We start from the raw sequence: 27,650 nt of genomic DNA, 5'->3' as shown, positions 1-27,650 counted from the left end.
TTTTTCCTGTGAGCTCCCTGGAAGGCCACAAATGCTGAGCATTCCCAATTCTCTCAGCTTCTCCTCACTGGAGGAAAACACAGCCCTGTGTTGAGGAAAAACTTTATGAACTCACCATCAGTTATGACTCTGAAAATGTGATACACAGGAGGAGCTCCAGGTGGATAATCAAACTCTGTGTGAGTGCTGGGGAGACAAAGAGTGCCAAAAAATGTCCCTGGTCACGAGAATGCCCCCTGGTATTGTTCAGGGGGCCGGGGTTTGTCCAGCACAGCTGATGCTCAGCCAGACAATCCCACACACGAGGCAGGATTTAGCTGCTCTGCTCCACAGGCACTTTGGATACGCAGCTCTAGTTTGGAAACTGAAAGGGTTTAGTGATATGAATGTGCCAGAGAGCATAGTCCAGCCTTCAGGGCTGATTTAATTTGCTGGGGAAAACAGCTGCAGGGTTTCCAGGTACAAGTGGTTCTATTAAATACCTTCCTAATGGTTCTGTTATGTGAAATAGTGAAAATATGGGTCATTTTCTCCCTTACTGCATGTTTTCCATGAGAGTTGTTAATTGTTTCACTGTTACAATGTCATTCTTTATCCTCTCCAGTACTGCTGATCCTCCTGTGTGAACATTACCTCGAAGTGACATTTCAGTATGGATTATTACAACAACTGATGTGTTTGTAAAATTCATTTTGTTTCCCAAATCCTCTGTTTATGACTTTGTTTGTGAAGAAGAGCAACTCCCTGGGAAATTTTGCTGCTTCCACATTAAAAGTAAAGGTGCTGTTGATTGAAATTTCATCCTATTTCAGGATTAGTTGGTGTTTGCTGCGTAGCAGCAGGTGACAACAATAAATTCAGGTATTTACATATATAGGCACCTTAATTAATTAATTAATGGTTAGGTAATTTGCCTTCATTGGTTGACTGTAAAAAAGCAAACAGTTTTATCTTTGTCTTTATTGTGCTTTTGCTTTCCAGTTCCCTTGCAAACTTTCAACTTATCTTAAGGTCCATATGGATTTATTTAAATTTTATTTAATCCTAATGTCCTTTATTTTTTCTGTACCGAATTTCATTATGGATAATGAGAACTTAAATCTTGGGCACACTTAGTACAGAGGGAAAATTAGATCACTGAAAGTAGTGGAGTTCCACCCTTGACAAAGCATTGCAGTTAAAATAATAATTAAATCTTAAGTAGTTTTATTACAGTGCTTTTATTGTTAAGTATTTGAATGGATTATGCAAACAGCAGTTCCCCTCTGAAATTGTATCTGAAAATTAAGGTGGCAGGTAGGTAAAAATAGTGTTGCAGCAACTTAAATTGAGGGTGTTGCCCCTCTTTCTTACAGTTTTACAGTTTAAATTAAAAAATGAAACTTAAAAAAAGCCATCTAATTTATGATGATGACTATGGCTGTTAGACAATGTATTGATTAAACCTTTTTTGTGCACTCACACTCTTACTTTATAGTTGGACATTCTGTTTTATAAGGAGATCCCTTTGAAGTATATCAGCACTTTACTAGCTTATGGTTTTGCTTTATGGGATTTATTTCCATTTTCAGCATTTACTAATGGGTCTGATGAGTCATGAGTAGCACTGTCTTTAAAACAAGAAACAGGGCTTTTGTTGTAAAAATATTTTGCTGGAAAACTTCTGAGATTTCAAGACAGAAATTCCCTGGTTGTCTTAGGCACTGTTGTAACAGGTCTGTGATTCAGAGTCCCGTGACTGGCAAACTCAGCCACCTTTTTTACTTCACTGCAAGTTTTACCTGTCTCCAAATCACATTATTCTCAACTTTTTTTTTTTTTTACACTCCCTTTTGTGTGTGACATCTCCTCTTTCTCTGTGGGCATGTCTAGTTTAAGTTCTGTAGACCAGCATTGTTCCTACCTGCTAAAAGGGCAAGTCAGCCACATCATTGAGAGAAGAAAATGGGTTTAAATAGCTGTCACCTAAAATTTAAACCCCTTTTTACAGGAGATTTAACCCTTTTGCAGAGTGGCCAGCTGTCCCACACTCCCATCCTATGCAGAATTGAATGTCCTTTATTAAGATTATTAGTCATGAAATCCACGTTCTCTGTTCCCAGCTTTCTAAACAGACACAGACATTTCAAGCATGATTTTTTGTTGTAGCACATGAATGAATGGATGTTTTCCATTTTCCTGCTAGGTTGCTTTTTGCTGCTGCAGCAGCACTAACCCTGTTTTGTAGACTTACAAGAGAGACCAAACCTGTGCTGACCTGTCTCTGCTAGCTGAGTCTGCCTAGGATGGGTAGCAGCAGGAGCAAAGGCATGGAAACATCTGGGAGATCTGTTCCAGGGCTCAGGCACTGCCCAGGGCAGAGTTGTGCCTCCTGTGCAGGGACAATTCCTGGCTCAGTCCCTGCCCCTTCCTCTGGTGCCACTGCTGGGCCCCAGGGCAGAGCGTGGCCCTGCTCTGACCTCCCTGCACCCAGGGACACCCGGGGACACCCAGGGCTGAGGGTTCCTCTCCAGGCTGAGCAGCCCCAGCTCCCTCAGCCCTTCCTGGACATGGAGATGCTCCAGGCCCTTCCTCAGCTCTGCAGCCTCTGCTGGCCCCAGGAGCTCCAGGTCTCCATGTCCTGAGGATCCAGAGCTGGACACAGCACCCCAGAGGTGCCTCAAAGGGTTGAGCAGAGAGGCAGGATCAGTCCCTAACCTGCTGAAAATGCTCTTCCCAATGCAGCCCAGGATCCTGTTGGCATTCTTGGTCACCAGGACACTCTGCTGGTCATGGAGAGCTCCTTGTCCAGCAGGACTCCAGAGCCGCTCTCCAGCAGCTCACCCCAGCTGTGCAGCTGCAGGGGTTTATTTCTCTCCAGTACATCTTTCTGCTGCGTTAGTTTCCTGCCAAGGTTGTAAATTCCATCAGCACACCTTGGTCAAGGAACTTCAGAGCAGACACAGAGTAGGTAAAGAGGGGAGGGGATAAAGGGAGGATGTGAACGTGTTTGATCTCCTGTGTTCTGTACATTCACCTTTTCTGATTGTTTCAGACTGAAACAATCCTGAATTGAACATCTGCAGTGAAGGCAGATCCTTGATGTTTAGATTTCTTATTACTGAGGGACTTGGGTTTGTGGACAGAAGTATCAGAAATAAATAAAGGCAATTCCCAGAGAACCCAGTAGTGTATATTCTAATCAGAATGAAAAGAAAGAATTATCCAGAATGAAAAGAAAGAAAAAAGCTTCTATAGATGCACTGCTTTATTCAGCATTCGTTAGACAGCTTTAACCAGATTATCATAAGCTATCCTAAAGCAGCTTTAATCTTTCTTAATGAAACGGATAATTTAATTAGAAAAACATTTACACTTGAACTTTTCCTGCAAATAAGGGAAGCAGTCACAGAACAAGTTACCAGCCCTAATGTCCTGATTTTTATCTTTATTTTGGTGGAAAAGAGGGTTTGAATAAATGAGTGCACTTGCTTTCATAGGGCTTTGCAGAACTAGCAGTTCCCATTTTAGACCAGAAGATGGACTATTAATTCACAACACTGCACTGCTCACAGGAGGGTGTTTTTAATGGCAAAGTACTAAGAAAGGAAAAGAAACCTAAGGAGCATCTCCTGTTGAGATGCTGTGCGTGAGAAATCTGTTCTCCAAATCTGCTCTGAGTCTTTTTTCATTTCCATGGTCTGTGTTAATCCTGCAGCGTGCCTGGTTGAGAGATGTACACATTAAAATAATCCTGCTCATAAATAGTGCTGTACAATAATGAACTGAACAGTGAGGGAAATGTGAGTGGCTAAAGGGGAAAAGATTGGTTTCCCCTACTATACCAGATCTTTTAGTGTTCTGGTGTCACAGAATCACAGAATGGTTTGGGTTGGGAGGGACCTTAAAGATCATCTAAATTTGATCTTTAGTTATAAACATATAAAAATGGATTTATATAGATCCAATTTCTTTATGCCATTTGAAACAAGCATTACTTGGGGAAGGATTTTTTTCGCACTGATTCTTGAATATGTGGCAGAAATTTCTTTTAACAAAGTTAAAAATATACTTGTGCTATGGAGGGACTGTCCTTTTTTCATTAGATGTTGAAGCAAACTTAGTCATCCTGAAGTAATTTTTACTTTTCTGGGCTTTTTGCCCCATGAATGCACAACTCTTCAGTGTGCTTCACTGTAGTTCTTTAACCATCTTTGAAGTATCATTAGGAGCTCTGGTCATGTGTTCATAATGTAGCAATTGTTGCATTATATAGTCTCTGTTTTGTTAAAAACGTGGATTCAGAGAAATAACATTTATTAAAATAAATTGGTGGGTTTGTGTTCCTAATTTTTGTCTTGTTTTGCTATGCCAGAGAAGTTAACTGGATTTTATTAAATATTTCATCTGTCACTACACTTTATAGGACTTCAGGCATCTCTTGAAATAGTTGATTTCTCATTCCCTTCAATACATTATTTTCAACAAACAGTAATTCATCACTGAAGTAAAGTACTTTCTGATTAATATATTGTTGTTTGGTGTGTCTGTTTATTAATAAATTTCTATGCTTCCTTTGCATCTGCCTCATCCTTAGCTATTTGTACAAATGTCATAAATAATGTATAAACATTTTGGGGCTTACCCCTTTAAAGCCCTGTTCTGCAAATTCTTTGGTGTTTGTGCTCTGGGTTTTTTACTCTAAATGTGGCCACTTTTCATCTTGCAGGTTCCAGATACATTAGGAAATGAGTGGTATTTTGAATTGCAAATGTTGATGTTTTCTTGGCAGAGCTTTTGAAGATGGCACCAGATATCCCATTAAATATTAACATCAAGGAGCCCCGATGGGATCAAAGCACTTTCATTGGACGAGCCAATCACTTCTTCACTGTAACAGACCCCAGGAATATTTTGTTATCTAATGCCAAACTGGAAAATGCAAGAAAAATTGTGCATGATTACAGGTATGACATTGACTACTTCTACCTCTGGCCCCAAAAAGCCCAAGTCCTTGATAAGTACATGGTGATATATTTAAAAGGAAATACTTAAACATTGTATTCATTGCAACTTCTTATTCCCACCTCAGAGTTTGAAACCCTTTTATTTTTAATGAAATTTGCTAATGGATGGGGAAGTTATGCCCCTCTTAGGGGCTCTGAGATACAGAAGAGTCTAATTCTGAAAGTAGTTAATATGACAACAAAGCTTAAAACTTCCTCTTATGTGTGGCATTTGGAGCAGTTGGTGTCTTAAATACTCTCAAAGTGAATTTTCATCGTTTCACACTAATGACCTCAGAGATTTTGGCTCTGCATTTTAGCTCTAAAACCTAGTGCAGCTTTGAGTAAATAGACTCAGCCAACATAAACCACTGCTGGGAGTTTTAATTCTTTTTATTTCACCAATGCATTTAAAAGCTGAAGAATCTCTACAAGGTGTCTGAGAGTCTCCATTCCCATAGGGTGAAATCCCCAAATCCTCTGATGCCACATTTCTCACGGGGGCTTGCAGCATTTTATAACACATGTGCTTTTTGCTCTTGTCTTGTCTCTTAACCTGTCCCAAGACAAGGTATTGTGGCACCTGGCTTGACAGAAGATGAGCTGTGGAGAGCAAAATACATTTATGATTCAGCCTTTCACCCCGACACTGGGGAGAAGATGTTCGTGATCGGCCGAATGTCCGCCCAGGTGCCCATGAACATGACTATCACAGGCTGCATGATGACCTTCTACAGGTGAGAGAGGGCAGTAAAACACATCAAACGTTTGCCTGCAAGTTAGAAAAGTGAAAATCAATGTTGTTTTCAAAAGATTTATTGTAAATGTTTTTAAATGTGAAATTTTGCTTCCTTTTCCTCTTCTCTTTCCTCATTCCCTCACGTTGATTAATGGTTCTTTCTAGAAGTAGTTTTGAGATAAGCCCTTAGCCCTTCTCCTTCACCATCCCACTTTCCCTCTAACTGGGAAATGTTCCAAAATCCCATCTGTGTGGAGGACAAAGAGAAGGAGATCCCTGGGAATTTCCAGCCTTACTGGCATGCAGGATGTTCTGTCTGCCCTGTGAGTACTTGGAATGCTTCAATCCAATTTGTATGGTTGATTTTAATTACTGTTGTGGACATGGCCATTGGTTGTGGAGTTTCTGCAGCTCCCCTGCATTTCCTCAGTGGTTCTGGAATCTCCAGGACAGTGAAGCCCATTGAAGCAGAGCCAGTGCTCTCTTAGCAGCCTCCATGTTAGAAACATAGCTCCCCTGCATTTCCTCAGTGGTTCTGGAATCTACAGGACAGTGAAACCCATTGAAGCAGAGCCTCTCATAGCAGCCTTCATGTTAGAAACATTTTTTGACACAGGATGCAGGAACTGGTGGGAGCTCAGAGGAAACAGCAGCAGCCTTTTGGATGCTGAGATTGTACAAACTCCTGACACACACCTCAGTTTTGGATGGTGTTTATAAAACGTGTGTGCTTTAATTTGCAGTCAATAATATGAATCAAACCCCCAGGACAGGTGCCCATTCCCAAGCACTGCCTCCTGTTAACTGCTTGTTCTGTTATTATCTATAACACTTTGAGAAGCTCTCTGCCTTTTCTTTGCATTATTATTCATGTTCAAAATTAGGTGATTTTTAAATTCGTCATCTAAAATAACTCTAGCTATCAAGTATCAGTGTCTCACTGGCTGTATTGTTTTATCCAAATAAGCAAGAAATTCTGCATGGTTACTGCTTGCAGTGGCTTTTCTTGATTTGTCATTTTCTTGTGCTGTTAATTCAACTGTTGCGAGTTTAATAATAATAATTACAATTGTTTCTCTTTTCAAGAACGACACCAGCAGTGTTATTCTGGCAGTGGGTCAACCAGTCCTTCAATGCTATAGTAAACTACACCAACAGGAGTGGGGATGCCCCAATCACTGTCAGGTCAGGCACTGAACCTCATCATTCTGATGAACAGAAATTGCTCTCTGGTATACATGAACATGGTTGGGCATTGAAGTTTGATGTGAGACAGGGATAAGTTTTTCCATCTGTATTAATTATTGGTTTGATATGCACAGATGAGAAGTCTGAGAAGGGCAGAGCTGAGAACTCAATTTCTGCCATTAAAGACAAGCCTGAGCACCTTGATCAAGAGCACTTAGTATTTAACAGGAGTCTGTGTTTCAGGGCTCAGTCAACCATTTGCAAGTTTTCCTCATCAGTTTGGTGTCCTGCCAGGATATTTCTAAGCTAATATTTTGTGGGGGCCTTCAGTTGTGTCACTGTGCCACCTTCTCAGTGCCAGCACACACCACACTGAGGGTTCTTTTACAAAAAGAGATTCCTTCAGCTGGTCTGTGCTTGTTTCTACTTGATGTCTGAAAAAGAGACTAAATAGATGCAGAAAGTAAGAAATCTCAAACTGAAAGAGGGGACATTTAGGTTAGATAAACAGGAAAAATCTCCCCTGTGAGGGTGGCAAGGCCCTGGCACAGTTACCCAGGGAAGCTGTGGCTGCCCCATCCCTGGAAGTGTCCAAGGCCAGGCTGGATGGGGCTTGAAGCAGTCTGGGATAGTGGAAGGTGTCCCTACCCATGGCAGGGGTGGAATGGAATGAACTTCATGGTTCCTCCCAAACCATTCTATGATTCTATGAATAGAAAACTGGAATTACAGTACTTGATTTTCTGGTTTTGGGGCTGACTTGCTTAAAAATGTCTGGGAGCAAACTGTGGATTGCAGCATATAGAGACACCTCCTAGCTGGGAAGTATGTAAAGTGTGGTTTGGGGCAGGTTGGGTTGGATTTGAGTGTTTGCAGCTGGTCTGTGTGTATGGGATGGAGTTTGGTATGGTTGATTTTAACTGCTGTTATAGACATGGCCTTGGAAATCCAAACTGATTTTACTAGGTTAAGCAATTAGGAAATTAAATAAAGAACTAACCCTTCAAGGTGTTCATTCAGGTACATGAGAAAATGCTGAACAGGCAGCAATGCACAACCAGCACAACCTGATTCACTATTACAATGTGGCTTGAATATGATTTTTACAGCCAGTGAAATCAAAGTGTTTAATTCAGTGTCCCATTTAGCTCTTCCACCCCCACCTCATTGCAGTAGCACAAGAAAGCCTATTTAACTTCTGGGGGGCATAACTATGTGTGTGAAATGTAATTGTTTTTCAAAGTGACACCAGTGTAGTTGTGCATGTGCAGACATTTTCATTTCTGTTTTAGGCAGCTGGGAACAGCCTATGTTTCTGCCACCACAGGTGCTGTCGCTACAGCCTTAGGACTTAATTTACTAGCAAAGGTATTGCTGGTGTTCTTTGTTTATTCTTACTAAACTGTGATGTCCTGTGAGAAGCTCACAGCTCATTTCTCCTCTGGTGTATCTGTGTCATGCACAGCTCCCACTGTGGAGTTGTTATGGCTGCTCCTTTCTTTAGATCCCAACTTTATTTTTTCTCCAAGAATATGGGTTTATGCATATCTGTCAAACAACCCATGTTTGGTTCATGGAGACTCTATCTAATAAGGTGCCTTTTTTCCAGTTTCTTTTTCACTTTACAAGTTATCTAATAGCACTTGGAAAATTAATTGGAGTTGTAATTACATTTCCCTGTGATACTACTAAGTCCAGAATGGTTTTGCCACTCTCCTGCCACTGCTCACTCCTGAGAGAACCATTTATGACTTATTTCTTGTTTGAAGCTTGTTCTACCTCTGCCCCACCAGTGAGTTTTCACTGAATTTTAATGAAAAAGAAATAAGTCTGGTCTGTCATTAGCTGCTGAAGCATTTCAACAAAGACAGTGATGATGTACATTTTTATTTTCCTTTTTTCTCCCCTCTCCATGTGTTTTCCAGCGCGTCTCACCTCTCGTAGGGAGGTTTGTTCCTTTTGCTGCTGTTGCTTCTGCCAACTGCATCAATATTCCACTAATGAGACAAAGGTAGGAAAAAGAACAAAGATCACTCATGCTGGAAGAAAAGATGTTGTTCACTTGGTAGATCAGCAGGTTACTAAATAAAGCACATTTTGTATCTTTAGCTTGTTTTAGTACCTTGCAGGAACCTCATGCATGAGGTTTTGACTGGTTGTTTGTAACAGCTATAAAATAGAACATAATCATTCTCTTCAGATAAATATCCAAAGAGTTCTTCAGTCTTGGATCTCAGAAACCAATTACTGGCTCCTTCAAAACTTTGATCACAGGGACCTTTGAATAGCAGCTACACTTGGGAAAAACAGTCATTTCAAAAACGGTGCTTGAAATCCCACCTGCAGAACTTAGTCATAGAAGTCAGGCTCTGCAGTTCTGTTTAATCATTGAGGTGACAAAAATATGCAGTTTGTCAGAAACAAACTTTTTTTATGTGTTGTGATCTGAATAGGAATAAGAATAGTAGTAGGGAAAAGCAAATTTATACCATCCTATTATAAGCACAAAGTTATGGGCAAAAAAGGGAATATCTAGACTTTGTATTTACAATGGAAGTTGATCTGTGGTGGTATTCATCTTTTGTAAAATCTGAAGAGAAGAATAAGAGCAGTCCTGAGGATATTTGCTGTTGTCTGTGCTTCTCCCAGTATGAGTTTACCACCTAACCCTGCACTTGAGCAAAAGATCTAATAGAGAATAATGCAGTTACAGAAACGGAGTTTGGTTTGTGCCTCCTTTTATACTTTCAAGTGTATTCTTCATGGTTGAAATGACAGCTCAGACTGGAATGCCAGGGGGGAATTTTCAAAGAGCCTTCTGTTTCAACTCAGTGAAAATAATCTTCCTGTGTTCCATGAGCTGTCAGATAGGACAGGCTCCACTTCCAGAGCAGTCCAGAAAATTCCACATTTCTGAATTAATGTGTGAAGGGACCTCTCCCTTCTGTGGAACACAAAAAAATCATACCTCTTTTTTTCTGCTTTGGAATGCTGTGACCAGACTCAAGCAGCAGATTGCTGTTACAAATATTGAGTTGGTAACTCCTCAACATATTTTGCCTTGATCTTTCTCTGCCTTTTGAATTTTTTGTGCCAAGGAGTGTTACAAACAGACTCACTTAGAAAATAAAATAAAACACACAATTCTTGCAGTTGAAGATTTGAAGGGACAAAGATACGGTGACAAAAAATGGGGAAAAAATCAGTTCACATCCATCACTGCTTTATTTTTTACCCCTTATTCAACAGGGAACTCCAGTTTGGAATTCCTGTCACGGATGAGGATGGAAAAAGGCTGGGTGATTCATCCAAAGCAGCTCAGCAGGCGATTGCCCAGGTGGTGATATCCAGGATTCTGATGGCTTCTCCTGGCATGGGTAAGGATAAGTCCTGTGCTGTCCTGATTATCAGTCCCTGCTGTGAGGAGGTTCTGTTCTATCAAGTGATTTTCCTCTGGGTTCAAATTACCTTTCAGTTCCCCAGGCAGTGTTTGCCTGTCTGTTAAGAACTTCCCCAGGGAAATGTGGAAACATCCTCAGTGTGAACTGCAGCAGGGAAGCTCCTGGGATGCTTCTGCTGGAAAGATACTGATAGCAAAGGAATGGGAGCAAATTCCATTTGCTTGGAGTTGGTTTAGGTGCTCTGCCAGTGCCAAGTGACTGAGCTCAAGTTTAGTTACTCATGAAATTGCAGGTTTTGCTTATTGGGAGAATTCACCTTTGTAAATGGTGAATTTACAGACCAACTAGTAATGGGAAATGAAAACTCAGTGAATGACAAAAGGCTGTGAAAATTGTATTATGGTATTAGTTCAGCTAAACAGAAAATGAAAACAAAGTGCCATTCTCTCCAAGATTAATGCTTTTTAAAATCTTATTTGCAGCTATTCCTCCATTCATAATGAACGCCCTGGAAAAGAAAGCCTTTTTAAAGGTTAGTCTTAGATAATCTATCTCTATGTATTCCATATCCAAAGTTAATATTTTAATGAATTTTAAATACTTCCTGAATCTTTATATTTGCCTCCCAAACACTGTGGGAGGACATCCCTGCAGAACTTGCTTTACAGCTGTCTCTTTCCTTCTGCCTTTCTTAGAGATAACTTGGTTCTTTTGTCACAGTGCAAGGTAACATTGAGAAAATAGGCACATCCTTGTTACTTTTATAATTGTTCTTGGAATGCACATTTCCTCCTGTGAAATAAACCTTCCTTGTACTGAGACTTGGAATACAATTTATTGGGGGAAAAAAATTAATAATGCTGGTTTTCTCAAGATAGCAGTAAGGAGGCTTTACTTACCTGCTGTAGTAGCAATCTGAGTTTGCAAACAAAAATGATGGTAAAAATCTCTCCTGAAAATGACCCTTTCAAATTTACTGGGTGTAAAGTGCAGGGCAGGCATAGAATGGGCATTCTTTATCAGAGATTACTTATTTCCTTTATTCTTTTTATGCTCATGTAGTGTGAAGTGAAACCCCTGGTGTAGGTAAATCCATTACCTACATCAACATTCTGCACTGTGTGTGCATGAGAGGGTAAAGAACAATAATGGAATTAGTTACAGGGTTGTCTAACACAGGGGAAATGATATCCAGGTGAGGAACCCTTTAATTCTTTACCAGTAAAGGGAGTTTCATCCTCACTGCTGATATCACTGATTTAATTACTTGGGAGCTCCAGGCAAGGCCTCTGCTTGTGAGACCCACCCAAGAAGCTTAAGAAAATCTGTCTCCTTCCTGTTAGAAAAAATTAGGAAAAAAAACAGCCCCTGCCTTGGAAAAGTTTGTGACAAGGAGGACAAGCAGGGGGAGATTTTGTTTTGAATGGTTTTGCTTGTCTAAGATAAAGCTTTCTAAAGTGTTTAAATTTTATCTCTGACTGTTTCTGCCCTTCATATCTCTTGTGCAGAGTGAAATTTCCCAGTTACACACCCCACTTGAAAGTGTTTCTGTATTTATAAGGCAGGAACAGATTGCCTGGGGTAGCTGGGGCTGCCCCATCCCTGGAAGTGTCCAAGGCCAGGTTGGAAAGGGTTTGGAACAACCTGGGATAGTGCAGGGGGTGGAACTGGATGATCTTAAAAGTCCCTTCCAACCCAAACCATTCTGTGATTGTCTTCCAATCTTAAAATTTCTTTTTCCCTAAAGTGCTCTGCTTCCCTCCCACTTGTTAACAGAAAACACTTTTGCTCACGGTGTAAAAACAGGAAATGTGGCATTTGAGTTTCAGGGTAAAAATCAGTGTGTGCTGCTTTTATCTCCTGGAAGAAGTGAGCCTGCAGGGTATCCAAACACACCACAACTTGTGATACTGTGATGTTCTTGAGAATGTATTGCTTGGAGAATTGACCCTTGTTAAAAAAAAAAATTAGGGAAAAAATTATTTTGTATGTATTTGACATGTAAGATGTGTCACAAAGCCATTGCCTCAGCTGACAAATCCATAACATTTGTGAAGAAATTGCAGCAATCCTCAGGGTCTGGAGACAAATGCCTGTTGTTTTTGTGTGGTGTAATCAACATAAGGGTGTTGTGAATTTTTCAGATCAGCCAAAATGAGCGATTTCTGCAGTGACTACTCAGTGGTCTCTGGTACCCTCCTGTCCTCTCCCTGAGCCTCAGAGACTGAAGCCAGGTGAAACACTGCTCTGCAGGTAGCCAGTGGTAACACCTGGTAGAGATTAGTAGTAAATATTAAACCCATCAAGGAATGAGCTGCGTTTTTAACAAGCAGCTTCTGCATGTCCTCATGGAGTTTGAGAAGCACCATCCCATGCCAGCACTCCACCACCATCCCCACACTGCTTTATTAACTCGCTACCCTTGGCCTCTGCTTCTCCAGCACTCTTGGAAATAATTCCTGACTGCTTGCCAAAGCCTCTTAAGCAACACACAAGGCCAAAAAATAGAAAAATGGTTCTGAAATGATAAAAGAAATTAGAAAGCTGGTCTGCAGTAAGACAGAGAGAAGGAAATGCTCCTGGGATGTTGGTCTCAGAGCAGCCTGTCATCCTCTGATATTTGGGATAAGATGTAGGTCATGTAGCCCAGCTCATCCCCCACGTTCCCACGGGGTTTTGCACCAAGACATTGGTGTGAATTAACAACATTCCCAGAAGTTACTGCTAGAAGATGCCTCAAGAATGTTCTTGGAACACAAGCACGTATTTACTGCTCCAAAAAGAAGTTGCCTTGAAGAAGTATTTTTATCTGTAGAAGTTTTTATTTCTTGCCATTGGTTTCAGCAGCAGCTTTGGGGCCTGTTTATGTAATTATGCAGCATAACAGTAATTGATTAGGCTGCATAATGTCAATTTTATTACCCCTCTGGCCATAATCCTGACCAGCTCTGTACAGAACCAGGTTATTTTACCTGCTGCAGCAGGAGGAGCCATAAACAGCCTTGCCCTGAGGCACAGGGTTTATAGGTTTTACTTACAGGTAACTTTTCTCCTAAAGAAATAAATTGGTTTTTTTCATATAAACTTAAGAAAATTCCAATCAACACTAAAGTTTTAGTTTTTATTGCATTCTTACACAGCTTTAGCTACCGTTTCTCTTCTGTTCTGCAAATTGTATTAGCATCCAAGTTGATTCTAGAAGTTTCCTCATACATCCTTGAAACAAGCTCCTTGGGATCTTTTAATCTGCAGCTAAAATCTGTATTCAAAATGGTTACAAAACCAGAACAGAAAGCCTTTCCTTCAAGCATTGTTCTTGAATGTCTTATGCCCTGAAGTCCTCCACACATTCCTAATTTCACTGTCAATTCATATATTTATTTTTTTGAAAGCAGACATAGCTGGCCTGGGAAAGCTGACAGATTTTCATATCCAACAAAGAAAGGAGGCAGTTAGAGAAAAGCTGATTCTCCTTATGGCTTTTGTTTGCTTAATTATAATTCCTCCATTTTCTCTGTTTGCACTAACCACTAAAATGTCATAAAGACATCTGGAAATTAAATCCTAATTCATTGGGAACTGCCTTCTTCCTGAGTTAAATGATAGTTCTCTAACACACTGAATTCTTCTGCCTTTCTCTTGTAGTTTCTCTGTTTTCTCTCTTTGTGGGGGTGTGCAGCCTGTATTTGAATTTTATTGTTTGACGTTGTTCCCTGGGCAACTCCAGTTCTGAATTCTGACCTCCCAGTGTTACTTTTTCCTCACCAGCTTTCTGTATTAGTGCAGCCTGGTAACATTCTTGAAAAATAAAGGCTGGAATTCAGATCGAGTTGGCAAAAAATGTTCCAGCACATAAACTCCATGTTCTTTATGGAGTCTGTATTAGACATCTCTCTCAGATCAGTGACTAACTGTGACAAAGGCATAAAACCATTTATTCCTCTCAGGGCACCTTCCAACAGCCTTTTCACTTATAAAATTGCATTTGGAGTTTTTCTGTTACATCCCTTGGGTGCCACACTCCCCTGCCATGCACAGCATCCCCCTCCCTTCTCAGAGACAGTGCAGGGTTTGGTTTGCATTCATCTCCTCTTGGCATGGACTCTCCCAGGGCATAAAATGAAAATTTGGGGTGAGTTTATCTCAGCTGAGGGTCAGATGGAAGTGTTTAGGGAATGCTAGAACAGCAAAGCTCTGCTGCCTTCACTCTTCTTGCTGTTGTTGTTTGTTCCCATTTGTTATCTCCTGTTGCAGGTTATTGCTGAATTGCCCAGTTCTTCCTGCACTCATTTCTGCATTACAGATTGACTCCTGGAAAAAAAATAAAGAGAAGTAGTCTTCTACATTGTTTCTTCTCCCTCAGGCTCTGGAGAAATTTTGCTCCACACAGACTCATTTTCCCTGCCTCAGACACTGCTGTGACCTCCCTCAGCCCTGAGCTTTGTCCTTCTGACCTTTCTACATTTCCTTTGTCCATTTCTAATCTCAAACAGTGCCCAGCTTTTGTTCACCATCTTCCCCTCCAGCTTCTATATCTTCAGAAATTCTTCTTGCAGAAACACCATCTTCACTGAAAACCTCCTCAACTGTATCAAGTGATTTTTTACCTCGTGAGCTATTTTGTTTTAAAAGTCCCTTTGTGTCTTTATGGCAGCTGTGTTCTGCTCTTAATGGAGCTATAGGTAGCAGTGTCCACTGAACAGCTCTGAGTTAACTTCATTAGGAATGAATTTCAACTGAAATTCTACCAATGAAAGTGGATTGATAAATAATTTTAAAAGCCTGCAAAAAATAAAATTCTTGGCATATATTCAAGTACTGCAAAAGTTACAGAATTAATGAGGCATGTGGGTTATGTGTTGCTTTTTCAGCTTTGTTTCCCAATCCTCAAACCCTTCTTTCCTTCAATAAAAGGTGAACTCTTGCAGAACTGAAGTGTTGCTCCAGGGACAAGTTCCTGCACATCAGGGGAAGTCATACGACAGGAGAAAGGGCTGAGAGGCAGATTTACATCTCCTTTATTTATGGCTGGTGGCTCCAGTTGCAGCTTAAAACCATTTGATGCCACCAAAGGGAAGGAGCTGTAACCAGACTGAGCTCTTCCTTGGAATGCCTGGGCAAAATTCCCTGTACCCTGCAGAGATGTGGCAGCACCACTTGGAAATTTCCAAATTTCATCTCTGGTGCTGCGGGCTTGTGAGAGTCAAAGCAAAAGCCCAGGAGCAGGTCCTGAGTCAAACAGCCACTCACCATTGGAGTTTCTGACACTTACTCAGGATCACTCTGTACATTGATCCCCCTGGGAATTTCCTTGCTGCTCTCCAAAGGGATTTGGCTCTCAGAGTGGAGCTCAGCATGAAGCCACGCTGGTCAGGGTTTTGCCTTCACATCTCAGAGTGTTTTAGGTGTCTCTTAAAAGAATTCCAGGAAGGTGGGAAGCAGGAGGAAAATATTTCACGCTCATTGTGTGTGGTTTTATTTTCAACAGAAATTTCCTTGGATGAGCGCTCCCATTCAGGTTGGATTAGTTGGAATCTGGTAAGTGGTTTCTTTGGGTTGGGTCTGCTATCTTAAGAGATAATTGTAGAGGTTTTGAGAATGCAGCAATATTTGCTTTTTTAAGGAAAAAAGGTTGAGAGTTACTGAGGGCACAGCAGTTATTTCCATCTCTGTAACTGATAAAATATCATGCTAAAAACTAAAGAGCCGTTAGCAGGGAAGAAGCTGCCAAGAAAAGCAGAGGGAGTGGCAAAAAAAAGGAATGTGGCAGCTTGATTAGAAAAGATGCTTTGGCTACTACCTCTAAAGAGTCAGTGGAATTTCATCCTGGAGGTTGATAATTCTGGAAATATTTGGTTAATGGGGTTTAATTTGCTGTGTTCTGGCATTTTCTGTTGTCATGCACACAAAGGTAAAACACTGTAACGGCATCAAATGGTAAATTTAGACAAATTTGGGAATGTTGTATTGAAACATTTAGTGCTATTTGTAGGTTATGATTTCATGTGTACAATGCAGTGAGAAATAAAAGTTGCATAGCACTTTGTGGAGCTTTACCTCACTGTGCACAGAAAACAAGAAAGCTTTTTACTTAAATCATACATAAGATTTTTGAATTCTGTTTTAGCACCCTAAATATTGTAAACCTGGTTTTGTCTCCTCTAGTCTGGTGTTTGCAACTCCCCTGTGTTGTGCCCTGTTTCCTCAGAAAAGGTGGGTACTGCTGTGAATTATTCTCACTTCAGTGTTATTCCAGATCCAGCCATGGTGCTGCACACAGACACAAACACAGGATCACTGCCTGCTCAAGCACAGTTTTAATTCCCATATAACAAAGGTGATAAACAAGAGAATATACAGAAAAGTAATAACTATGTTTTTCATCAGTAATATATAATAGCTGTTTACAAACCCCAGCAGCTCAAGATGAGTTCTGTACAATATATTCATGCCCAGTAAGGTTATGGATGCACTAAATACAGTCAGAGTCCATTTTATTTTCAGCTGGAAACTCTTCTATTTATACAAAACAGCACTGGAATATCTGTGCTCATTTGTTCTTTGATTAATACTTTTCCAGACTTTTTCATCAATACAGAAGTAGCTCAGTACTGAAAGCAGTCTTGGAAACAATATTCATTATAGCTGAAATCCTCATGAAATCTGAATGAGTTATTTAAACTTTGCTCAATTTGGTATGTAGTATGGACAGGGCCTTAAATTCAGCTGTCATTTTAATAGTGGTTGTCTAAACTCAACAAGCTGCCAGCTGTACCTTAAACAACCCAAGCTGGAGCTGAGTCCATTAAAATGCTGAACAACTAAGGCAGCTTTTGACTTCCAGAAAACAATAGCCAATTCTCAGTGTTGTTTGAGTACAACAAAGCTGACACCATCTGTCTCCCTGCTTGGCCTAGGACAGAGAACTGTGGTAAACAAGTGTCACTAGGCTACCTGGAGATGACTTGACAAAGCAACCCAGCACACATGCTACAGTTCTTGATTTCAGCCAGGGCTCTCCACTTCAGAGGAAGATTAGACCTTGAACTGTGTTCAGGAAATTGCAGCTGTTCAAATGACCTGGCAGCTTAATTCACTTTACTGTGAACCAGCTCGCATAAAAACAAACCTTGTATTCAACTGAATAAAATCACATAGTAAGTTAAATAGGCACACATTCTATTCAATAAAAACCCTTTTAGAAAGGTAAGTTTCTATTGCCAGCAACAACCTGAGCAATGAAGTGGATCCTTACCCTCATGGTAATAGCAACAGCCATTTCCTGACTCTGGACTATCCCACTGCCCTTGGAGCAGGGATTCAAGTGCCCTGGTCTGTGAGCCTGCTTCCTGAATAAGATATTTTAAAAGATCTGAAAATTCTTTTGACAATGTAGGAAGTTTAGCAGCTGCATTGTCCATCTTATTTTCCCTTCTGGTGCTTGTTTGGTGTAACCCCTTCACTGTTTCTTTTGCTCAGTTCGATGTCGGTGTCGCGCTTGGAGCCAGATTTGCAAGACAGGATCCAAGCCAGCAGCCCTGGCCTAGAACGTGTATACTTCAATAAAGGATTATAATTCAAGGAAGGCAAAGTATCTTTCAAGGAGAAACTTACGAACTTATTTTTTGAATTGTGTGCCAACATAGACAAGAACACACCTTTATCTTGTCCTTTTGTTAAACAGGTTTGATCATCTGCATTATTTTACAGTTAAAGACTTTCCACAGTATAGTGTTTAAATTACATAAGGTCACTTTGTCCACTTTGGTATTGTTTGAAAGTTTAAACATACATATCCAGAGATGTTTACATAAGTCTCAAGCAGCTACAATAACAATAAAGAAGCGCACAATGAAAACCAGATGCTATTATATTGGATTTGCCACCTCTTCCAGTAATAGCAGGGCAGGGACCTCCTTTTGAAAAGTCATAGAGCAACTGAACGAAGTTGCCAGCCTCTGGGAGCCACAGGACGGGTGGCTGAACGTGTCAGGATGTTGTGCAGGAAGGGCTTTTTGCCAGGGGGCTGATTGGGCTGCAGGTTCTCCCTGTTGGCACAGAAGCGTTTCTTGAGGGCGGACGTCGGCGGCGCCTGCAGCCTCTGCACCGTGTGGTACTGCTCAGCAATGCAGGCTGCCTTCTTGCGCAGGTCCAGCTTCACCAGCATCATGTTGTTCTGCAGCTCTGCCAGGGTCTGGTCCTGAGGAAGGCAAGGCAAGATACATTTAAATTAAAAAAAAAAAAATCAAATCCTAGAAAGAAAAGCCCATTCCGAGTTGGAACAGACATTGAAGATCCTCTTGTTCTCTATTGCTAGACCAGCTTGCTCCAAGCCCCATCCAACTTGGCCTTAAAACACTCCCAGGGATGGAGCAGCCACAACTTCTCTGGGAAATGTGTTTTCAGTGCTTCAGCATCCTCAGAGTAAAGAATTTTTTCCTAATATCTAATATAAACCTCAGTGTGAAGCTATTCCCCCTTGTCTTGTCATTCTCTGCTCTTCCAAAAAGAGTCCCTCTCCAGCTTTCTTGTAGGCTCCCATCAGGTACAATGAAAAGTTGCCTTAACTCCCTGGTTACTGTGAACTGGGGAGAATAAACTGCCTTTAACCAAAATTCACTAACTCTACTGCTAAATAAGACCATGCATAAAAGCTTCTACTGTCAACAGTGTAGCAGTTCAGTAACACATAGGAACAGTAAGGGTGGGACAAAGCTGACTCCATCCTGCTGCAAATATGCTGCCATAGCAACTGTGATGGAGTGGATAAGGAAATAATTCTCTGAATTCTTCTACTTAAAATGCAGTTAACTGAACAGGAACAATTTGGGTGTCCTGTGGAGCGTTAAATATACAACTAAGCCATTGAAAAAAAAAAAATCAGCCACATAGCTCCCTTAACAAAATATATACTAGCAAATAAATAATTTTTATTTGCAGCAGCAAGAACTTTGGTTGCTCTGATTATGGCAAAGCACAGACCAGAGCCCTCTCCCCCATGCACCCACAGCAAAGCAGACACCTCACCTGTCTGGCCAGGATGTCATCACACATGCCCAGGGCTTCTCGCAGCTTCCCTGCCCCTGTGCTGTGGCAGCACGCCCGCTCTGCAGACTGGAGAGACTCCCCAATCTTTTGTAACTCTGAACGCAGCAATCTGACGTTCTAGAAGAGAGGGGGTTTAATGCAACAGCTGGTTTTGGCACTGCTCTGCAAACAAAGCCACACCAAGGTAATTCAGACGTGCAGCACTGAGGGAGGGTCCCATCTGAGTGACCACAAATACCCCAACCTTCAACAACAACTGTAATTTCAACAAATCCCTTTCATTTTTTTTGAATACCTGGAAACAGCAGCCCCAAATTCTGCTTAAGCTGGCAACCACTTTGCCCTGCAAATGTTCTTTTCTGTAACACAGAACTGGAGTTACCTTCTGTCCATCCTCCAGCTTCCTGTCCACATCCATAGTAATGGGTTTGGCAGAGGGAGGTGGCTCCACCAATTTCTGGTACTTGTGCAACTCTAGGAACAGACAAAGAGTAGTGAGCAACTGGACATTGATCAGCTTTCAGTGTTCCTGAAATTCAGGACTTCCCTTGAGACAAGCTGCCACAGGCAAGCTGGGAAGAGCTTTTGAGTTTGTGCAGAAAGGCACAAACATTCCAGGCTTCTCCCGTTCACTTAGACAAAGGGGCTTAAGAATTTGAATGGAAAAATTATCCTGTCCTAAAGTCCATTTTCCTGTGAAAATGAAGTGAAACTGTCCATCTAGCACATTATTCCTGTCACCTACAAATCAAATAATGTTTTGAGGGTGTTTAAATCCAATGTACCCAGAAGGAGGTCTCTAACCCTGCACAGGGATTTCTCAGCAGGGTTCAGAACCCGTGCAGCATTGCTGCTGTACCTGCATTTGTGGAATTCAACTCCTTTTGACACTGCTCCAGCCTGGCTTTGGTGTCTGCCAGCTCCTGCTGCAGAGCAGACGAGGTGGCCACTCGCTTGGATCGACGTACACTCTGCTCTGAGTCCTTTTGCTGGGCATCCAGGCTCTCCAGTTTTTGTGTGGTCTCCTTCAGAGCAGCTTTGAGCTCCGAAATTTCCTCGTCACGCTCCTGAGAAAGGAAGTTTGTTCAGAGAGTCAACAAGATTTTTGTAGCACAACTTGTCTGAAATGTTCTGTGTCTTTATTCCTGGAGAATTTCTCAATCCTACACTTCACACATTGAACCCAGCCTTTAAGGTTACTTTTAAGTAAATACAGCAAACCCACTTCCTGGGAGCCTAAACCATATTTTTACAGGCTCTAAAGAAGAGGGATTGTTTTGGGAGTTGGCATCTTCAGAGCAGCCTGCAAGAAGTACCAGAGGTCACTCAAATGCTTTAGGCATGAAAATATGGACAGGTCCATACCCATCATCACAACTGAGAGCAAGAAGAGAAATTCACACAACTTGTGTGAATCTGAAGAGCCCAAATCAAGCCACTAGTGCAAAGAGTAAAGGGGGGAGAGAATCATGTTGAACAAATGGACAAGTCACGATGGTTGTACATTAGCTTCCAGATTGACTGTTCAAAATTAGAAAGCCTAGTGGGCTACGTAAAGTAGGAGACAAGAAGCAAAAATTGTGGCTCAAGAGATTAAATATCACCAAAAATACTTCAGAGAGAAAAATCTTTCTTTTCACTTTGCATAAAGATCTTCCTGGAATCAAGTACGCAGAGTCCCCTCCCAACCCACTGCTGCTTTCCTGATGTCATTGCATTGCCCTGAACAAACCTGCATCTGCTCCTGGTAGTGGTCAGTGAGTAACTCCTTCAGGATGGCCATTTTACCCTCATACAGTTCCTCCAGCTGCTCTCTCTGAGCATCCACGTGCTGGCTGCAAAGAGAACAACCAATTCCACGTCAGGATCTGGCAGCTCTGGGTGCTGCAGCTCATCCTGAGCAGAGGGAGGGAGACCAGCACAGGCTGTACCTCCACCACTGCTCCTTCTGTTGCATGTGCTCCAGCATCTCGTTGCAGATCTCCTCGCGCAGGCGCATCTCCAGCTGCAGCTTCTTCTGCCGCTCCTGCACCAGCAGCTCCCGTGCAGCCTCGACCGCGCGCAGCAGGTCCTGCAAGAGGGACACAGCTCTGCTGCCCACCCTGCACAGCAGGGCTGACACCTGGAGTATACTAAGTGATGCCATGGCTGCAGGGGGCAGTGATCCAGATGTAAGGGTTTGGTCACTTGGAAAGAAAAGTTGCCAGGGTTTGCTACCTTGGCACATGACAGCTTGGGTCTCTGTAGGGATATGATGACTTCATCTTGAGCTTTCAGCTATCCCCACTGCCTGCTTTATCTAGGAAGTTTGATTATTTTTTCCCCATTAAGATTCCTGTTCTGCATGTTTTCTAGAAGGAGTTACAGGTCTGCACCTGCACTATTAGTGCCACTGTTCCACAGATGACAAAATGCTTTCAAATTCAGCATTGGCGTCAGATTTAGACCAACTGCACAATGTTTTTGTCAAGGATTCCAAATTTCCTGGGTCCTCTATCCTTCTGAGGTTCTGTGTCATCTCTCTTGGCTCTCTCTGAGCTCCAATCCCAGCTCCCTAGGCCAAAGCTAGCAGTCATGTTCTTGACCTTGCATCCACATAAAGTCTGTAAAAAAATCACAACCCACCTTCTTCTCATACATAGAGACATCTCCCTCATCCTCAGTGTCTTCTTCTGATTCCACATCTTCCTCTGGCTCTGCCTCTGGACCCTGGCTGATTCGCCTGCTGTGTTCTTTGATGATGGATTTTAAGGATGGGAGTCCCATCTTTGTGGGAGGTGCCTGAACAAGCTGAAGGGGAAAGACCACCATTGTCAATCTGCAAAGCCTGTAAGTTGTGTAGTCTTTAAACACAGCCAGCCCCTCTCTGCAACCTCTCAGCCATTTCAGTTTAGCAAATCTGGAAATACTCTGGAGGTAATAACTGTGGGGGCATAGAATATAAGAAAATAAAGATAGTGCAGAAAGTAATCTCACCCCTAAGGAGTTGCAGCTGGGCCAATTACCAAAGATTAGGAACAGGCCTGACTTTAACAGCTGTGACCAATGAGAATAAGAGTGCTATAAAAGAGTGGGTTGGCTGGTTGAGAGGGAACAGGAGTCAGTTGGCTGCTTTGTGAGGAAGAAAGAGTCAGCGATCTGAAGAGCTGCTCACAAGAAAACACAAAGAAGCTACAGAACTTTAGTGATAAGGAGACAACAGTATGGAACTTTTGCAATATGATGACAACAAATAACCACTGGGGAAGCATAAGGATGACATACAAGCATGCCCCCTTCTCCTTGTGTTGGGAAGGGGTCAAGTCCCACAGAAGCAGGAGAAACCCAAGCTGCCCTGACCATGCCACGATCCTGGTGTGTGTTACTCACCTGGCTGGCAATGGCTGAGAACTTGGCTACGTACAGGGTCTCATCATAGGTGGAAGCACACTGGTTGATGTTGACGATCATGCAGGAGCGCCCGCGCCCCGTGAAGAAGCCCTGGAACACGCGGGTCAGTTTGCTGTCCCGGAACGGAACCACCGCCTGCTTTGTCCTGTGCCAGAGACAGCAGTGAGCTGGGAAAGCAAAAAAAAAAACCCCACACCCTCCCTCTGGAGGTGTGGAGGCTCACCTGGCCTGCTGGTTCTGGCGGAGGGCGGCGATGCAGCGGCCCAGGGTGTGCAGGGAGGTGTTGATGTTGTTGGCTTCCTTCATTCGCTCCCCGCTTCTCTGGTCCTTGCAGCGCTCGGAGCCCGCCAGGTCACACAGGGACAGCCTGAGGGAAACAGTGACACTCACATCACTTACAGGGTTTGGCTTGCCATAGCAGGTTTACCCTTCAGGCACCCTGCAGTCACTGTCCCAGCTTCCCCATAAGGGCACAGACCATTCTTTTGGGGTGCCTGGGCTGTTGATGGATGGAAGGGCCTGCCTTAAGTGTAGCTGTTACACAAAGCAACAGCAAAATGAGCTTTGAAGTGTCAGCTTCAGACATACTTCGCCAGTCCTCAGAACAGCCACTTTCCAGAAAAATATATCCCAGGAGGAGCCACCAGCAGCACTCAAATCAGCCCTGCTGCAAGGGTAAGGATGCTCACATTCACCTTCACTCAAAAAGCCTGAGAACTACTTCAAGTTGTATCCTGCAGTACTCCTCAAACTCTTGTCAGTTCCAAGATAACATTGGGAGCATTTATTCCTTCCAAGATACTTCCCATACCCCAGGCCCTCAACCAAAGAGACAAAGTTGAGATTACACCCAAATCCTAAAAAACATGAAACTTACTCGCTGATTTTGGGAACAACTTCACTGCTACCTCTTTGCAAGTGCAGAATCCGAATGGAGAACACACTGTGACTGTAAAGAAACATGCAAATATTTTTTTTTAAAAAGTGAACTTTAAAAGCCCCTCAGAATTGTATTTCTGCCTAAACAATCCCTCTCCCTTCAGACCTGCGGCTGGAGTTCTGGTTCATGTGGGTGCTTGCAAAACTCTGGTTTTTCCGACCCAGTTTCAGGAGCTTCCAGGCCTCATCAGCATCCCGGACATTGATCCAGTTCAGATCTGGAAGGCAAGCATGCATTGGGCACAGCAGTTGGGAGACTGGCAGAAAACTTATCTCAGCCCCAGCTTCACCATGGCATGTCCTTGACATCAACAAATTTGACAATCCTGTAATCCCGACATCAGAGCTCCCTGTGGGGCTCTCCTGCACATCCCTGCTAAGCCACCCACCCATTCAGTCCCAAAACCTTCCCAGCACGTCACCAAACCCCTGCTGCAGGCAAAAGCCTTCCCAGCAGGTCACCAAACCTCTGCTGGCCTACCTTTCACATAGGGGTTGCCAGTCTGGTCCTCGCAGAGCCGCAGCGTTTGCCGCTTGCGGTTCTGCCCAGGTAGAGCTGGTTCTAACAAGTCATAGATTAACTCGTTGTAGATCTCAAAGAAAGAAACCCAGATGGAGAACTGCACATCTCCTGTGCTGGGGAGTGAAATGCCATCCAAGTCAGCCCAGCAAGGGCCCAGTTCTGAGGAAAAGAAGGAAGGAAAATCATGTGTACAGCTTTTTGTGGGTCCAACCAGAATGGTTTAGCTCTAGAACAAGATACTTCCTTCAGCAAGCAAAATCACCCCATACACAAACCTTTTTATTTACTTCCTCCCATTTGTATCTATTCTAATGCCTGTCTCCAGTGAGATAGCCTAAAGTTTCCTTTAACAGTATCATCTGCTCTGTGTAAGGACTTTTATATACTCAGTTTTGATTGCAGAATTACAAGATAATTCAGACATGAAATCTTTCCAGCATAACTGAAGTTTTAGTCCTTGTTACCTCAATCCCTCTTTGCTTCTGGATACCTAAGAAGCTGGTAGTTCCTGAGTTTGATAAAGCACAATTGCTTAGTGCAGCCTGTCACTTTGGCATCCTGCTTCCCAGTAATCCCCATCTCACAGCAATCAGCTGCTCAATAACCACATGCCTTGAGTGAAGTGAACGTCAAGCAATTTTTCACTCCACAAAATTTGGTTATTATGGAGTGGTGAATTCTTCTGATATTGGCAAAATACATGCACAGAGTTCTTCTGATGTGGCATCTTTCAAAGGGAAAATCTGAAGCTACAGCACCTTTGCTCCCTTACCCACAAGACAGCATCCAAACAGCCACCACCCTTTTCCTCCCCCATCCTCCAGCAGAAAGAAGCAGGTAGTACACTAGTACACAACAGGCTTCCAGAAATACCTTCTGTCTGGCTGAGGTCTGAGCGGCTGGTGAGCTGGCTGGATGAAGACAGACCAGCAACTCCACTGTCAAAACTGCCACTGGTGGTGGCCTGGAGCTGAGATTCAGCACTGTGACTCCTCTTCAGCGGCGTCAGCAGCTCCTCCTTGAAGGAAACAGGGACCAGGAGCATGCAGGTGGTGTGACACCAGCCCTTTCCTCTTGCTACTGAGCCCCCAGAGGCCAGTGCTTACCTCCCAGAGACCCCTCTGCAGCATCATCTGCTTCTTGGTCTCCTCCTGGCGCACCTGCCTGCTGTCCAGCCGGGTCACCTCGTTGGAGAGGGCAGGCTTCAGGTCCATGGCCTGGTACAGCCGCTCCCCCACGCTGTTGAAGATGGTTGCCAAGGAGCGAGGCAGAATCCCCCCATCTTGGGCAGTGCCTGCAGCAAGAACAGCAGCAAAGCTGAGGATTCAGAGGCAGAAGACAGAAAACAATTCCTTCAACGGGCCCCCTGCTGCTTTCCTTACCCTGAATGGTGTGAGTCTTCCCTGAATTGGTGATGCCATAGGTGTAAACCAGACAGTTCTGCCCACTCAGCACATCCTTTACCACCTGCTTCATTGTCTCATCAAAGAAAAATTTCTGCCCCACCTCTGGTCCAAAAATCTGCAAACAAGACACAGGAAAATTGGCTTCATGTAGATCTTTCCTATCCTTTGCTGATGGCTGCTGAAGTGATATTACACAGTCCTTTGTTCCCTGCACTAGCCATGGGCAAGAGACCCACCAGCAACTCCAGCTGAACTCCCTACAAAAACAAGCTGCTCATTTGTTTAATCCAATAACAGCTCATATCACTGCAGCCCCTCGTCTGTTTACAGCCTCGTGAACAGGAGTTTGCCATTTGCTGCCAAAAGAGTTGTCAGAAACAACTTAAAATAAAAAAAAAAAACTAATAAAACAGCAACTAAAACCTGAAGTAACCCGATTGCACGAGACTCAGAGTTCAGGCAGTGCCCTGGGGTCAGTGGATGTGAATAAGGCTGCTTTTCAAGCTGCAGGGCTGGTTTAAGCTCAAATCACTTCCAGATGGGTTGTTTGTCCCAGCCACCTACCCGGGTGAAGGAGAACCTGTGCACTGCTTGTCCCACTCCTCGCTCCGTGCTCCGCATGGTGAAGGAATTCTTTGGAGCTTTTAGAATAAGGGTCTCTGAGTTCTCAATGCAGACACAGCCCTAAAGAACACATAAAATCCATCATTGCAGTGCCTTACAGGAGGATAGACAGCATCTCCCAGCAGGCACACAGCCAGCTCAGACTCTGCTTCACTCAGTGTCTCACCTGGTCTTCTCCCTTTTCTACTTCTGTAGATTTCAGAGGTCGAACTCTGAGGTAAACCTTTAATTTTCCATTATTGTCTTCAGCTACAGCCTGCAAGAATCAGCACAAGTTAAATATGGCAGCCAGAGAGGCAGCACACAACCCCCCATGGGAACACTTAACAGGAACCACAATATGAAACACACATGTTGGCTATGCTGCTAGTGCTGAGGAATTTCTCTGCTCCCAAAATCACCAACACTGCCAGAAGCTTTCTTAGGCATTTCCAAGCACACCAGCATTTTTGTAATTTGTTTATCTAATGGATCAGACCAACAAGCCAAAGGCCTAACACCAAAACCAAGCATCACCCCAAGAGGCACTTGCTGCCCACTGCTCCCCCCAAATGCAGCATTTTGTGGCTGCCTCTTCTGAAGAGCCTCTGTTATTTCTGCATCACACCACCTCGGTGCAGAGAACAGCAGCCACGAGCGAAACCGCTGCCCTGCTTGTGACAGAAGAGCTCCAGCCTGACCTGGGAGGCCTCGAGGTTGGGGGAGATGGCAGAGAACTCGGGCAGCAGGTCCTTGCGCAGGTCAGCCCCAAAGCCCGCTGCCGTGGACTCGAGCACGGGGGAGGCTGCAGCCTCCTCGTCAGAAAACAGCGCTGGGGAGGCGAGTGCTTGTGCCATGGTGCCTCTCACGGCTCCTGGGGAAAAGGGGCACAGGACAGGGTGAGGTTACAGCAACCCCCTGCGCAGCCATCCCTCCCCACGGGATCCCTCCCTGCACACGCTGCTTGTACATACACACATACACAGCCCCTGCACAGGGGGAACCTCACAGGACCCCGGACACAGCCCGTGCACACACAAACACAGCGCTCCAAACCCCGCTCCGGGACACACGGACACGTACAGGCGACATGCACACAGACACACGGTACCAAACAGACCTAACGCATACACCACCCAGCACACAGCCGAGCCGGCCCCGCACACACACAGCGCCCAGCACCGCGCGGGTCCGGCCGCACGCACCGGGACCCGCGGCCAGCGCCGTCCGCCGCTCTCGCCGCTGCGGCCCCGCTGCCCCTCACGCCGCCCCTCGCTCGGCGTTTCAAACCTCGCCGCCCGCCCGCTCCGCCAATGGGAGCACGGCATGAGCGCCCCTCGGCCAATCAGCGCCCGCTCTTTGGACGGAGTGGGCGGGGCCCCGGTAACCGGCCGCCCGCGCGCGCGCGCACTCGGCGAGGGGGGCGTG

The 27,650-nt window shown here is 43.7% G+C and overlaps 2 protein-coding genes across 5 annotated transcripts in view; one reads left to right on the top strand and one right to left on the bottom strand.

Moving 5' to 3' along the window:
- The window catches only part of SFXN1 (sideroflexin 1), a 39,312-nt gene extending 21,141 nt beyond the window's left edge, over positions 1-18,171 (top strand). For 3 of the 4 annotated variants that reach the window (XM_039701288.1, XM_039701289.1, XM_039701287.1), the window contains 10 exons: positions 4,772-4,946; positions 5,552-5,722; positions 6,811-6,909; positions 8,205-8,280; positions 8,838-8,923; positions 10,162-10,289; positions 10,796-10,845; positions 15,802-15,851; positions 16,479-16,526; positions 17,793-18,171. In XM_039701288.1, coding sequence (XP_039557222.1) covers positions 4,783-4,946; positions 5,552-5,722; positions 6,811-6,909; positions 8,205-8,280; positions 8,838-8,923; positions 10,162-10,289; positions 10,796-10,845; positions 15,802-15,851; positions 16,479-16,526; positions 17,793-17,889 — 969 coding nt within the window. In that variant the 5' untranslated portion in view covers positions 4,772-4,782 and the 3' untranslated portion in view covers positions 17,890-18,171. Of the gene's footprint in view, positions 1-4,771; positions 4,947-5,551; positions 5,723-6,810; positions 6,910-8,204; positions 8,281-8,837; positions 8,924-10,161; positions 10,290-10,795; positions 10,846-12,457; positions 12,567-15,801; positions 15,852-16,478; positions 16,527-17,792 lie in introns of those variants that run through there. The other variant, XR_005626689.1, reaches the window with a different exon arrangement.
- Positions 18,172-18,179: 8 nt separating this feature from the next.
- On the bottom strand, positions 18,180-27,513 carry KIF20A (kinesin family member 20A). The gene is made up of 19 exons (XM_039701285.1): positions 27,428-27,513; positions 26,924-27,096; positions 26,410-26,499; positions 26,184-26,303; positions 25,596-25,734; positions 25,320-25,507; positions 25,087-25,231; positions 24,172-24,372; positions 23,797-23,908; positions 23,629-23,700; positions 22,975-23,118; positions 22,731-22,896; positions 21,987-22,151; positions 21,293-21,432; positions 21,094-21,196; positions 20,221-20,428; positions 19,744-19,835; positions 19,341-19,478; positions 18,180-18,513 (listed from the first exon to the last, which is right to left on the bottom strand). The coding sequence occupies exons 2-19, from the start codon at positions 27,077-27,079 to the stop codon at positions 18,241-18,243; spliced, it is 2,652 nt and encodes an 883-aa protein (XP_039557219.1). The 5' UTR covers positions 27,080-27,096; positions 27,428-27,513; the 3' UTR covers positions 18,180-18,240.
- Between the last annotated feature and the right edge of the window lie 137 nt (positions 27,514-27,650).

Source organism: Passer montanus, unplaced genomic scaffold (assembly GCF_014805655.1).
Source record: "Passer montanus isolate IOZ18808 unplaced genomic scaffold, ASM1480565v1 scaffold15, whole genome shotgun sequence".
NCBI classification, from domain to species: Eukaryota; Metazoa; Chordata; class Aves; order Passeriformes; family Passeridae; genus Passer; species Passer montanus.
This window is presented reverse-complemented; position numbering and strand designations above follow the sequence as displayed.

Excerpts from the sequence above, each read along its gene's own strand:
- KIF20A (XM_039701285.1), bottom strand. The coding sequence starts at position 27,079 with ATGGCACAAGCACTCGCCTCCCCAGCGCTGTTTTCTGACGAGGAGGCT. Across the intron at positions 22,897-22,974 it reads CGCCAGAACCAGCAGGCCAG|GACAAAGCAGGCGGTGGTTC; the intron begins GTGAGCCTCCAC and ends TCTCTGGCACAG. Across the intron at positions 20,429-21,093 it reads ACTACCAGGAGCAGATGCAG|GAGCGTGACGAGGAAATTTC; the intron begins GTTTGTTCAGGG and ends TTCCTTTCTCAG.